This window comes from Nyctibius grandis, chromosome 8 (assembly GCF_013368605.1).
Source record: "Nyctibius grandis isolate bNycGra1 chromosome 8, bNycGra1.pri, whole genome shotgun sequence".
In the NCBI taxonomy this organism is placed as follows: Eukaryota; Metazoa; Chordata; class Aves; order Nyctibiiformes; family Nyctibiidae; genus Nyctibius; species Nyctibius grandis.
The window spans coordinates 12,667,543-12,680,639 of NC_090665.1; the positions used below are offsets into that span (position 1 = coordinate 12,667,543).

At 49.6% G+C, this 13,097-nt stretch overlaps 1 protein-coding gene across 1 annotated transcript; it reads right to left on the reverse strand.

Annotated features, from left to right (window-relative positions):
• Nucleotides 1-486: 486 nt before the first annotated feature.
• CLDN1 (claudin 1) lies at nucleotides 487-12,361 on the reverse strand. Its single transcript, XM_068406370.1, has 4 exons — nucleotides 12,042-12,361; nucleotides 3,677-3,841; nucleotides 3,085-3,169; nucleotides 487-2,585 (listed from the first exon to the last, which is right to left on the reverse strand). The coding sequence occupies exons 1-4, from the start codon at nucleotides 12,262-12,264 to the stop codon at nucleotides 2,423-2,425; spliced, it is 636 nt and encodes a 211-aa protein (XP_068262471.1). The 5' UTR covers nucleotides 12,265-12,361; the 3' UTR covers nucleotides 487-2,422.
• Between the last annotated feature and the right edge of the window lie 736 nt (nucleotides 12,362-13,097).

Genomic DNA, 13,097 nt, shown 5'->3' on the forward strand with positions numbered 1-13,097 from the left:
GTCTCTTCCTGCTCTGGAGGCAGAGCATCTTGTACAGATAGCCACAGCCTGCACATACCATACCCTGGATAAAGCTACAGAGCACAAAGCACTGCTGAAAGACAGAGCATCTCTCCTGGGAGTGCCTTGGCTCCACACCCCATCCCTTCCCCATTCCTGCAGCTCCCACTCCCCTGCAAGGGAGCCATGTGCCTTCCCCCTGCCCCTTCCTGCTCCACCCACGGTGCAGCCTGCCTCGCTGAGGAGCAGACCTTCTGGTTCCTGGGCTGCAATCGTAGCAGATTACTGGGCGAGTTTCTGCCAGAGGCCACAACTGCCTGACTCACTGCAGAAGATCTGTCCCCACCTATATCTGCTGTAGATACACACAGCTAAACAAGCTCCATACTGGCAGGCAGGCTCCCAAAAGCCCAAACTCCCCTGTTCTCTTTCATGCACACTGTCCAAGTTCTGCTCAAAAACAAGAAATGAGGTAATGCAGCCTGATTTTCCTTAAAAAAGTCCATTTATTGAAATTGTTTAAACACTTTATACAAGTTCCCAATACAAGCATCTGCTCCCTGGCTCAGGGTTAATGCAAATATAAAAGCACAGACTTCAGCAGCTCTTTAATGTGACCTGAGCCACCACCTCCTAAGATGAGGTCTCATAAGGCACCTGCTGTGCACAGCCAAGTCCCCATGGAGAAGTGGAAGCCACATGATGCAGCTCCAAGTACAGGCCAACATCAACTCAAGCCTGAAGCAAATGCTCTGGTTGGTTTCTTTTGGTAACTTTTGATTTATCTTGCAGAAAGTCAGGTCAAACAGAGGTACAAGGCTTATACAAACCACCAATGCCATGGGTTGTACATAGCTCAGCCCCAGAGGCTCTCCCTGTCTACAGAAAGAAATCAAGAAATCTGATGCCTCTGAACACAGATGCAATTATAAAGCCTGGTCAGAAGCAACCAGTTTCCTTCTGCAGAAAAAGCAAGGCTAAGCTTTAGAGAACTGGTACCATCCTCCTAGGAATTATGAGACCTAACTCTGGACAGCCTTAGCCAGTGTTAGTCAAACACCAAGTAACTGACTGGGTGCTTCAGAGGAAGGGTTGGGAACCTTTGTTGAGCTGCATTATTTTTTTTTTTTTTTAGCTATAACTTAATATGCAAGGATGGCTTTATCTTTAAAATGCTAGATTCTTCCTCTTTGGTGAGCTTGGATTAAAAGAAAATGCCATAACCTTTGGGTCAGTTTCCTTGGAATTTGCCTTCATATCATCACTGAAAGCGTTTACAAGAAAACAGACAGGATCAAATGGCAGCCTGTGATGTGTCCTTGGGGAAATATCAGGGAGCAGCAGCGCATTCAGTTTGGTTTAACACGTTTAGCTGCACAAGGCAAACTGAGATCGGTAACTAAACCCAAATGCAAGAGACTCAATGAAAGAGGAGAGTGTTTGTTAAAAGGTGGCCTGTAACAGACACAAGGGGATAAAGCTTCAAGCTCAGTTAGGTTCTAGGGGGGAAACATGGAGAAACAATCGCTGGCAGCACTCGGTGTCTAAGGCACAGCAGCAACAGCCCCACCAGAGACACTCAGTGAAAACAGAAGGCAATCGTTTTTTGTGAGCTCTTCCCCAGCACCAGGGGAAACACGCAGCTGCTTGAGGAGTCTGCTAACTTCTGTAGTTCCAATTTTGCAGCCTTTGGCTCAGACACAATCAACCTACAAGATCTGGTCAAAAAAAGTGATGACATGGCTAAGCCTTACACTGCATCTTCTGTTGGCCAACAGCATGTGCACGGACAGTTACAGATTTCAGTTTAAGTCACAGCAATTTAATTGTGTCTGACCCTTTTTCATGCCAGCCTGCACAGAAAGGAAGGTGCTGAAGATGACGCCAATAAGACAGTACAAGAGCATTTTAGATCTCTTCAAACATTCCTACATGTAAAGTCTTTTCCCTAAAATTATGCTTCCCCTTAAGCTATTGGTTTCATCACTTTGTATATAATATATGCTCCTTTAATTTCTACACACCCCACACTGGGCTCTAACTTAATGGGATATGGGACTGAATTGTTACCATCTATTTTTTTTTAAAAAAACAACTAAAAAAAGCACCAACATCCATCTAAAAAAAAAAAACAAACAGTATCATTTTCCCTTTTACTCCCAAATACTAAACTTAACCCAAGCTTGGAGGTTTCATCTTTCCAGTGGCAATACCTATGAACCTAGGCTGGCCTTCCTCCACGGGCTGGGAGAGAAAGGAGAAGTTATGTCCAGTAGCAAAGAGGATTACAAAAATATACACATTTTTGGGAGAAGAGGAAGGCAGAACCTAGACTCTGAACTCTGCTCAAGACAGTGGCATTGTAGCGTCCTCCCCAAAATGCTTTCACTACCAGTGCTGGCGGCTCCTCTTCTTTGTTTCATTATACGTAATCCTTCCCTGTGGAAGGGGCATTTTTTGGATAGCCTCGGGTGGGTGGATATGAAGTTTCCCTCTGTGGACAGGAGCAGCAGAGGAAGGCTCCCCCCAGTATGGCCAGAGAAGCAGCTGCCCAGCCAATGAAGAGAGCTGATCCAAACTCAAATCTGGGGGAGAAACAAGGAAGAAAGTGAATACTACAAGTAATGCCTCTGGATTACAGCGTTAGCATGTCCACACAAAGCAGAAGGGAGCTGAAATCGGGATGGAAGTGGCTTCCTGCAAGACAGCAGTCTGGAGCAGCCTGAGACTCTGCTGACCCTCAAAAGCCCAAACCTTTGCACACTGGGTTAGTCCAGTATGTCAGCTCACCCCACACAACTGCAGCAGGGCCAAGCTCCGTGCAAACCAGGCTTTAAACATTTAGTGGAGGAAAAAACAGAAGTCACAGCAGTTAGGTCTCTGGCAGTGATGCTGCCTTAAGTCTTAGCTTTAAGAGCCACAGGGATGATTAAATCTGGTCCTAATGCTCCTTCTATACAGTATGAAGTCAACCCAGCTAGCTCAGGAAACTCCCTTCTTTGTTTTGAGCCACAGCTACTCAAAACTAAGTCCCATGAGCATTTGTCATGCTATACTATAGTGTTATATCAAATGGGTCAGTACCTGGTGTTAACAGGGGTGAAAGGGTCATAAAAGGCCCGAGCCACTCTGTTGCCGTACCACGATGTGGCCACCAGAGCTGCCAAACCTGCACATGAAGGGAACACAATGCCATGTATTATTATTAAAAAAAAACCCACCCAAATCAACAAAATCACTGCAAAAATAAGTGTGTAGCAGAACCAGCATCTGGAGTGATGTTGAGCTGCTACTATCCTGGGAAGTTCTGAGCTGTTACTTAGTGCTGGTTGGAAGAGAAGCTAAGAAAGGATTTAAGTTCACCCAGTTACACTGCACCAAGAGCAGGACTGCTGACAGCCATTTGCTGTAGCAGGGTGTACAGGTCAAACTCAGCTCTGCTAACAGATGGAAGGCATGCAGTCCATATAGAAAGCATAATGCTAGTGCCAAGAGACTTATTTGATGCCTCAGATGGGCAGCGGCTACTGTGCCAAAGTCCACTAGGGAATTCCCAGCCCAAAATGCTCTTGGAGCAATGACAGCAAACCCTCCCCATCCTCTCACATCCTATGCAGGATAAATGCCATTTAGGAGATGGCACATTTAACACTAAACACATCTGTATGTTACCAACCTGCAATGATGAAGATCACCCCACCAAAGACAGCCATCCGCATCTTCTTCACCTGGTCATCTTCCATGCACTTCATACATTTCATGCCAGTCACAGCAACAAATATGGCAACAAGGCCCAGGAGTATAGCAGCCACCATCAAAGCCCTAGTGGCCTGCAGACTGCCTAGAAGACATTAGGGTTTGAGTTACCACAAAGAAAAAAATCTAGAGACAAACAGAAATTTAAATTACTGGGCTCAGTAATCATGCATCAAAATACTGTGCTCCATGTTACACAGGATACAAACAAGCAAGACATTCCTTTTTAGCTTTAAGCTCCAAGATACTGTCATGCATCAGGATCAGAGGACTCCTGACCTCTTCCAGAATGCATGGCAAGCAACAGCATGCAGCTCTTTGCAGGAAATGACCTGGGAATTGCCCTCAGACATCTTTTGTTCTTTGGTCATTTGAATCCCAATTGGAAGGACATATCTGTTTATCAAAAGAAGTATTCAGATTTAGGCTCTACCTTGACAAAGCATTTAGGCACATGTTTTAATATGAATAGTACCATACATATGAATAGTCCCACAGCAGACAGCGAGGCCCCTTTATAGCAACATTTCCAAAACCTGTCTTATACCAATACTTCAGTGCTAATTTAGATATTTTTGTGTTAAATCCTCTGAGTCCCAGAGGACAATTGCAACATAAACAGGATTTTCCCAGCCAAGTGAAAAATAGCAGGGTTTTTTCTGCCTAAAATATTTAGCTTTTTAGACGCAAATATATTCAAATGCTGTAAGACCCTCTTGTGCTTTTGAAGAATCAGAGCATGGAGTGATGCCTCCCATAGGCGAGGGCTGTATCTGCCTGGGTTCTCAGCAGACAGACTCGACGTATTTTATCCAAGATTTGGCTTTATATTGACTCATCTGAAGGCATAGACACTAACCCTATGTACGTGAGCTACTGAAATTCAGATTTCCTTGATACCAAAGGAGAAAGAAAATAATGATATAAATTAAGTCATTACTGATAAAAAAAGCTCGGGTGACAAAATACCTGAATTGCAGTGAAATAAGAGCCTGAGCTTTATTGCCTGGCAAAACAGGTTTGTTTGAGCAGCATGGATTTTACTATACAGTCCTGTTCAGATCTGGGAACAAACAGGGCTGGTTAATCAAAGGAATAAGCTCCCAGAAGCATGCTGTAACCAAGGCAAAGGCGTCCCCTGACACAGGAGGTTATCTAGCAGTGACACGGGTACAGTTTTAGCAAAGCACCACCAGAATCTGTTCCCAAGTCTGAAGCTCACCCCTCAGAAAGCACACTGACTGCATTCTGCTAAAGCACTGCAAGCTTGGACAACTGCACCTACAAGATTTAAGCCTACAACAGAGCACCTGCAAACTCATCACTCAGCACTGGTATGGTGAACCCATGAGAGCCTGTGCTACAGCAACAGGCTCTTTGGCTCAACCTTAAACACAAGCAGGAGCTCAAATCTGATACTGGCCAGGAGGGCAGCACAGCCACACACGTATCCTGTGTAGCTTCTTTACTACACTTTCCTGCACTAGCAATGCCACGGGGCAAAATTCTTGTGACCCACACCAACAACAGGCTGTCAAGCTCTAGTTCTGCTTTAAAGCAGATCTGGACCAGCCTCTATATACACAACCTTATTGTTCTGTAAATAGATTACAAAACCTGTTAAAAACAATACAATAAAGAGGCAATATTCAGAGCAATAGGAAGTGACACACTTTGGTAAGAAGAGAGTCTTGGCTTTCTTGGGAAAAATCCGACAATCAGCTTGGCTAAATGTTATCTCTCACTTCCTTCAAAGGGGAAGGGTGACACACCTCCGCACCACCCAGGTGTTAATGAAAACCCATCTGTTGCATTGATTGCAGAAACCCATTTACAAAGCCATTTATTACTTTAGCATAAATCACAACAGCAGTATCCAAACACATTTTTAACATATTTATCTCCAATGTCAGAGATTACACTCCAAAAATAATTTCTAGCTTGCAGAAGTTATGCCAATTTTCAGAAAGACTTCAGCTGACATGTTACCACCCAAGCAACCAATTCAGCTGCCATCCATTTAAGGCTAATTGTGCATTAGAGCAGCAGCTCTGGAGAGGCCAATGGCTGAATGCACTAGTTCATACTTTGTATGGGAAAGGACATTTCCTGCAGAGGTACCAAATCTGTTTCATCAAGTCTACAGTAAACTGGGCTTAGCCTTTCTGCAGAAGAAGTTACTCTATAGGAGAGGGTTTTGAAAGAGTTCTTCAGGAAGCTGAAAATACAAAGTCTTACCTCAAACAACTAGAAAACTAGTTATAAGAGTGGGAACAGACCTCTCACCCTCAAAGACAGTACTAAGGGACAAACACAAGAAGATGCTTGAAAAAGTTTCTATGACCTCAGAAGACCTAGCTATGAAACCTGCTAAAAAAATCTCAAGATGTACAAGTATTAACTGGATGCACACCACGACAGCTTTACAGAAGCAGTGAGCATTTCCCAGGGCCACCTGCTTTTAGCAGCAGACCCTGGTGGGACATCTCTTGCTGTCTTCAACCCTTCCTTTCACATGGCTCCATAGCACAAGAGGACAGAGGCACTTCAGAAACTCGCAGCAGGACAGAAAAACAGGTTGGAACATTTGCAGAACAGACTGTCCCTTTATCCCATGAAGCTTTAATGTGACATGACTGTATTAGCCAACCATCCTCCCCTCCACCCAGACTGGCTGCCCTGGGCTCAGAGCACACGCTAGGAGATGACGCTTTTGTCTTCCTACCACTTTTGCAATGTGTGCAGTACATTGACTGCAGTTACTCATCATACAAGCTATTAGTTATTATGTAGACATTAACAACCATGTTGTCAATAGAAGCTGCACATCCAGAGGCTGAGAAAGCTAGTTTAATATTAGTTCTGTTGTTCACATGGGCCTTTCCAGGTGCTTTAAAAATCCCAGACAAGTATAATACTGTCTTACCTGCTAAACAGGACTGGCTACTGACACCGAGCAGAAGTGCTCTACAGCAATTTAACGTCACAAATTCTATGATATTAGAGAGAAACAGGATTTCCCCCACACTCCTTGCTGCTGCAACTGTCTCACCAACAGGAACATGTAGCGCAATGCTCGCAGCCTCCCACGCCATGCACCAAGGCTGTTGGAAAGCCCATGCAGTCTCAGGAGCCCTTGGGGAAAAAAGTCCTGCACAAGGCAAGACAAACTGGCCTGGCACCCAACAACAGCAGTATTTAGTCAATATAAACTGTCAGATGGCAGCAGTATTTTGTCAATATAAACCACTATTTACTCAGAAGCCAAGCTTTTTTGTTGCTGGGTAGTAATTAGAGACCTGGCCTGAAAAGCCTACAGCAAGAAAGAAGCAAGTACTGAAGGAGAGAGGCTTAAAACTACTGAGAATGTTTAATAACAAATGTGAATTCTGCAAGCCATAAAAACACTGTGTAAGTCCACAAAAATTACATAGCAGCTCACACCTGTTTCACATAATGAAACACACTTTTTTAAAAACATGCTAACAAACAGCTCTAACTTATTGTTAGTGGGTTTGGACACAAGCTACATGATGCAGTTTATCTGAAGCCTATGTAGGACTTTTTCCTTCCCACAACTATCATTACCTGACAGAAGTAATTACTGACAACTGCTTAGTTATAAAAAAAATAAGGACTTCACCAGCATACATTTGATGTTATTTTTATGTCATCACGTTTCCTATTTATTCTGTTTATACAATCTACATTATAGAAAAGCTGTTGGGAAAGTGCCATGGGATTTTAGGATGCTTGTTTGTAATGCAAAATTGCTATAATGGCTGTGTGCAGATTATTTTCTGATAGGGATGCTTGTTGTCTGCCTTGTTTGTATTTAAACTATGGACTTTTTCTTCCCTTCCCAAGGGCCTCCATGCAACCAAGTGATGATAGAATACAGGTGGAACAGATGCTGTGCAGCTCCCTCTGATCTCTGCAAGGGAAGCTATAAGCACCCCCTTATAGTGTAGGAAGCATGTTACACTGTCCACCTCCAAGAGAAGTCAGCAGCCTTCAAAGCCTTCCCACTGGGGTTTCATGAAAGATGAATCTCCTTGAAGAAGCAGGATCTGAGATCCCGCTGTTCTGCCCAGCCAGCATGTGAAAGTCACTTTTGTGCAGAAGGCAAGGGAATGAAGATCTGAGCAAGCAGTAACAGCTTCAGAGGTAGCCAGCAACCATCTCTCACACTTTGCAGTCATTCTGGCTGGACCCAAAAGCCTGCTCATGGCTTGGAGGCTTTCGACCCCCCTTACGAGCCCCTGCAAAGACCCTGCACACCCATCACCATCACATATTCCAGTCTGGACTCCTTCAAAGCACCTTTCCACAAGTCTAGAAAACTGTACAGAGGAATCTGGGCAGCATGCAGACTCAGACAGGGTCATGTTTCTGGCCAAAACTGGAAGGCTGGTAAGACCTCACTGCATGTCCAGTGCAAAAGAGGCAAGTTCAGTAGCTGACAGTGGCCTTGTATTCTGCCTATGCCAAAGCAAATAAGGTTCAATGCCCTCCTGTCTCACTCAAAACAGCAGAGAAAGCTTGCTGGTAGGACAGGCAACACACAGTACCACCATTTCCAGATTCCTGGTGAGAGGAGACCTGGGCAGCCTGTTTTCCCACAAAGCCTGGAAATTCCCTTACCAAGAGATTTAGTAACACATAGTAACACAGCTACTAAAGCTGCTTAGAAGCTGCTTTGTAGAGCAATAAAGCCAGTGTATTGCAACAGGCACCCATCCCCTCTTGCAGACACAACACGGCACCACACAGGAACAGCCTCGGTGGCATTCCAAGTAACCCTCTACCTTCTCAAAGAGCAGCACAAGTGAGACTGTTTTATCACTCGATCATGATTTTTCATGAGGAAGGAACAGGGATTGAGAAACATGGGAGCAAATTAACCCTTAACCCATGTGAAAGCACAGATACCAGCAGGTTCTACCTGCTTACTCCAGATCTAAAGATGGAGAGAGGTGACAAACTATTTGAACACATTTGTCCCTCCTGCTATAACTTTGTCCCTCCCTAGGCCACCCTCCCAACTCCCCCACCACCACAACCTGAGCATGAACCCTTCCTTCCCCTCACCCATCCTCTTCCCCAGCTTCTGGAACAGGCTCAGCCGGGGTGGTAAAGGATGCAGTTTGACCCAGAGGGCATCCAAACCCTTGTTTATTTTCTGGGCTAGGGCACAAAGGCTTATTGTGGATGTACTAGGTTTGGTGATGAAGTGCTAGATGAGTCTCAGCTTGTCTCAAGCACAGAACCTCTCCCAGCAAAACCAAACAGGGCGGTGAATATCTTCAACTGAACAGCCTAGACAGGACCCAGAACAACCTCTGCTCTGAACAGGAGAGTGTGGTTAGGTGAGGTTGAAAGCTTCCAGAGACAGGTACCAGGAGACTTTCTCCCTCCTGTCTGAGGCCATCCCCCTGAGATCCCGGAGGAGCACAAAGCTGAGGTAAGCTCAGCTCCATGGACGATGCTGGAGGGCTACAAGAACAATGCTGAGGCTGTGCAACAAAGCCTTGTTGCAAGGGTGGCTTTTGTTGCCTCTATGTCTGCCTGTGGCCACGCACTGCTTTTCACGTAAGCCAGCAAAACGCAGCCTTTCTGTTGCCTGAATAGGAGCACTGACATAAGCCCTCAGCTGAACGCACTGCGGGAGGAGTGCCAGCATGGGTGCACTCCAGCAGTGTGGCCACACGGGAAGCTCGAGGCCCCTCAATTGGCTAACGGTGCTCATCAGCTTGTGCCAACCCCATCTCTGATATGCACTATCAGTCCAAGCAGCCAAACACTGACACATCTAGAGGAATGGCAATAGCTGCCAAATACCCAAAAGTTCGACGGCAAAGCTTTCCAGCAGTCCCACAACCACGAATTACCACAGATGGGACAAGACTCAGTCCTTCATACATGGATGAAATAATTGCAGATCTGAGCCTCTCCCATCAGTGCAGGAGGCTCTGACATGTGGCTCAGAGCATTCAGGGCATATGAAGCTCTAGCAGGAAAGCGTGGCTGGGAAGAGGTTCTTCTGTCCACATGGCTGTACCACCTTCACCATGACTTAAGTTAACACCATAAGGGAGCTCTTACTGCACAGCTGCACCCCGGTACAGGTTGAACTGGGTATAAATAAGGGTTTTTCACACCTCCACCCAAAACAGCACTGCTGGTCCCTGCCCAAGCCTACGTGGCTGTAAGACCTTGAAGGGAGAACACGTAGGGAGTACAGCAGAGAAGGTGTATGCCTGTAGGCATGACCTGCTTTCAAGTGGGAGGGGCACAAGCTAAGAAAGCTGGAGCGCAAAAGGAGTCCTTTAGCCAGCCCTTGCTGACTTTCCCAAGGAAAAAAGACACCTTCTGTGATTTCCATACTTCTTGTGCTTCCTGGGAATTTTCAGGCAAGCGTGCCCTGCAGGGCCAGGGGCTCTGCAAGAGGACAAAAGGCCACTAATAGCTCAGCCTCAGTCCCTGGCACCTCACACCTCCCTCCCCCCTAGCCCTGAAGAGAAGAGCCCTTATTGTTCGCAGGACAAAGGTGAGGGGAGCAGCTGGTTTTCAGCTCTCAGCCATGAATGGGGCAGGTCTGGAGGTCCTGGGGCAGGTTTCTCAGGAGTCTGTTCAAGCCAGGCTCCTCATCTGAGTCTGCAGGCAGGTCCCATTTACAGCACAATGGGCTGCTGCAACCACACAGCCCCCGAGGCGAGTTTACCTTTCGCAACCCATTCAGGGGGTGGCTGGAGATTCCTCAGCCCTCCTGGCATCTTCGCCCCCCACCCCCAGAGCGAGATAAGAGGCTTGAAGCTGATCTTATACATAATTACTATTCAAACCGCCCCGGACTGTGTGCTTAGCCCAGCCCTGATTGTCCACAGCCCTGCACCCTGCTAGTGCTAAGCGGGTGCACCGCACTCGTGAAGGAGCTGATCTGCACCTCTGCCAGCTGCAGGACCCAGGGGTGTGCGGGGCAGGGGAGCAGGAGCGACTGATGTGGGCTGGCACCGAAGGTGGGGCCCGGGGTGTCTGGCTTCACTGCGTAACACACAGGAGGGGCTGGTGGCAATCTAATTTGGGGATACTCCCAAAGATCCCCGGTTCATGTGAAACTGCCTGCCCATTCCTTGGGGAAAGAGAAGATGACCAAGGTGTAATTATTATTTTATTAATTAGGGAGTGAGAGGGATGAAGGAGTTCCAGGACACTACTGGACTGGGGATGGGGAGGGATATTGACACAGAGGTGATTTTTTTAACTCCTTTGGGTGTCAACATAAGTTACATGCTCCAGCGCTCTAGAAACAGCCCCCACTGGGGCTCCAGCTCGGCGTGACCGCCCCGAGTGACACCCCAGCCCGCCCGGCTGCAGTTCCTGTATGCATGAGATGGCTTCGCCGTCCCAGAACAAGACAAGAGACCTAGAGATTACCTTCATGTACCGGGCTGCCTAAAAAGTACAGGCAGTGCTACCTGAGCTAGAGCCGAGCACACCTGCCAGCCCTTTGCTTAAAAGCCCCACGGGAGTACCAGCGACTTTCCTGGAGAACGAAAGACCGAAACAGTCAAACGTAAAAAGAAAAGGCTCCGTGCTCGAAAAGCCACTTCAGCACCGCCGATGAGCTCCGCTCCCAGCCGAGCCGTGCCCAACGACGGCAGCCCCCGGCTGAGCTTCTGCAGCCAAAAGCTCCTCTTCGCAATCACGGCGCTTTCCCGAACACACGTGCAGGATCAGACCCTTCCCCTCCCGGGACATTTTTGCGGGGCACAGGCAGCCGGCGTGCAGGCAGGGGACGGCTCCGGCTCCCCCCCGGGTACTGCCCCGCAGAGCCCCCCCGCCCGGGGAGGCAGTGCCGCCGAGCCCCTGCTGCCCCGAAGGACGGTCACCGGCGGAGTCACCCTCAGCCCCAGCGTGGAGGGCCACCGGGGGAACCCCAAGAGACAAGCATCTGAGCCCCGACGGGAAGATGGGTGACCTCGAGCCCTGCACCTTCAACCCCGGACAGGCGGCGTAGCTCCAACGGAACAGAGAACCTGAGACCCGACGGCACCGGCACTCCCAGCGGGACAGGCACTGGGCGAGAGGACTGGCACCCCCAGTCCCAGCACTTCAGCCCCGGCCCCAGCACGACGGGCACTGGCGTGGGGGTAATGACCCTACGGGACCAGTACCCTCAGCCCCAACCAGAGAGTCACTGGGGCGGAGGGGATGACCCCGACGGGACGGACACCCCCAGCCCCAACGGGACGAGCACCCCAAGGCCCGCAGCCCCGACTTACCCTCCAGCTTGAGCAGCGAGTCGTACACCTTGCACTGGATCTGCCCCGTGCTCTGCATGGCGCACGACATCCACAGCCCCTCGTAGAGCGCCTGGGCTGTGACGATGTTGTCCCCCGCGTAGGATGCCATCTTCCACTGGGGCATGGCGGTGCTGATGATGATGCCGATCCAGCCCAGGAAGGCCAGCACGAAGCCCAGGAGCTGCAGTCCCCCGCTGGCCATGTCTGCGCGGAGCCGGGCCGGGGGGGAGCGCGGCGGGGGCGGGGCTGCTCCGCGCCGGCGGAGGGTCGCTGCGAGGGGAACGAGAGAGCGAACCCAGCTCCCCGCACCGCACTGCCGCCCGCGCACCGCCCCGCGCAGCTTTTAAAGCCGCGCAAAGGGCGCCCCCTGGCGGCCGCGCCCCCGCCCCGCCCCGCGGGGTTTTCCGCGGTGGGACGCGGCCTCTCGCACCCCCTCGCCTTCCTCCGCGGTGAAGCCGGGGGAGCCGCCCTGGCTGCTGCCGCTCCCCCCCCCAACCCCTTCCTCCCGGGGGCGCAGCGTCGGGGGGATGTCGACACCCCCGGGGCGAGGGGGGCAGCAAAATGCCCCCCCGCCCCGCTCCTGGGGCCCATCCTCCTCCTCCTCCTCCCTGCCTCTGGAGAATGGGCTGGTGGGACTGTCCTTTCTGTCCCCCACGGGCGTGCCAGGGGACGCTTTGGCACCCTTGGGCGTTTTGGCACCTCCACGGGGTGCTCTGGTTGTGCTCGTGGGTCTCCCCCTTCTAGAGCTGGGGGCCCTGAGAGCATGAACCCACACTCACCTTCCTTGGTCTTGCTGCCTGTTGCTGTCCTTTAACAGCCGGAGCTATAAACCTCCCTTTTCGGTGAAGACACCCTCCCCGAGCCAGCACATCGGACTGGAAAGGCGGAGAGGGGGCTGGGCCAGTGCCACCTGTCCTGCTGGTGTCTGTGTGACCCACCTTCCCCAGTGCCACCACTGCAAGGCAGGGGCAGGGGGACATTTCCCACCTGGCAGACTCGCTGCCCGGCTCCCCAGGCACGCAGCACCTGCGGGAA

Excerpts from the sequence above, each read along its gene's own strand:
- CLDN1 (XM_068406370.1), bottom strand. The coding sequence starts at position 12,264 with ATGGCCAGCGGGGGACTGCAGCTCCTGGGCTTCGTGCTGGCCTTCCTG. Across the intron at positions 3,842-12,041 it reads CTCGCTGCTCAAGCTGGAGG|GCAGTCTGCAGGCCACTAGG; the intron begins GTAAGTCGGGGC and ends AATGTCTTCTAG. Across the intron at positions 3,170-3,676 it reads GGTGATCTTCATCATTGCAG|GTTTGGCAGCTCTGGTGGCC; the intron begins GTTGGTAACATA and ends CTTCATGTGCAG.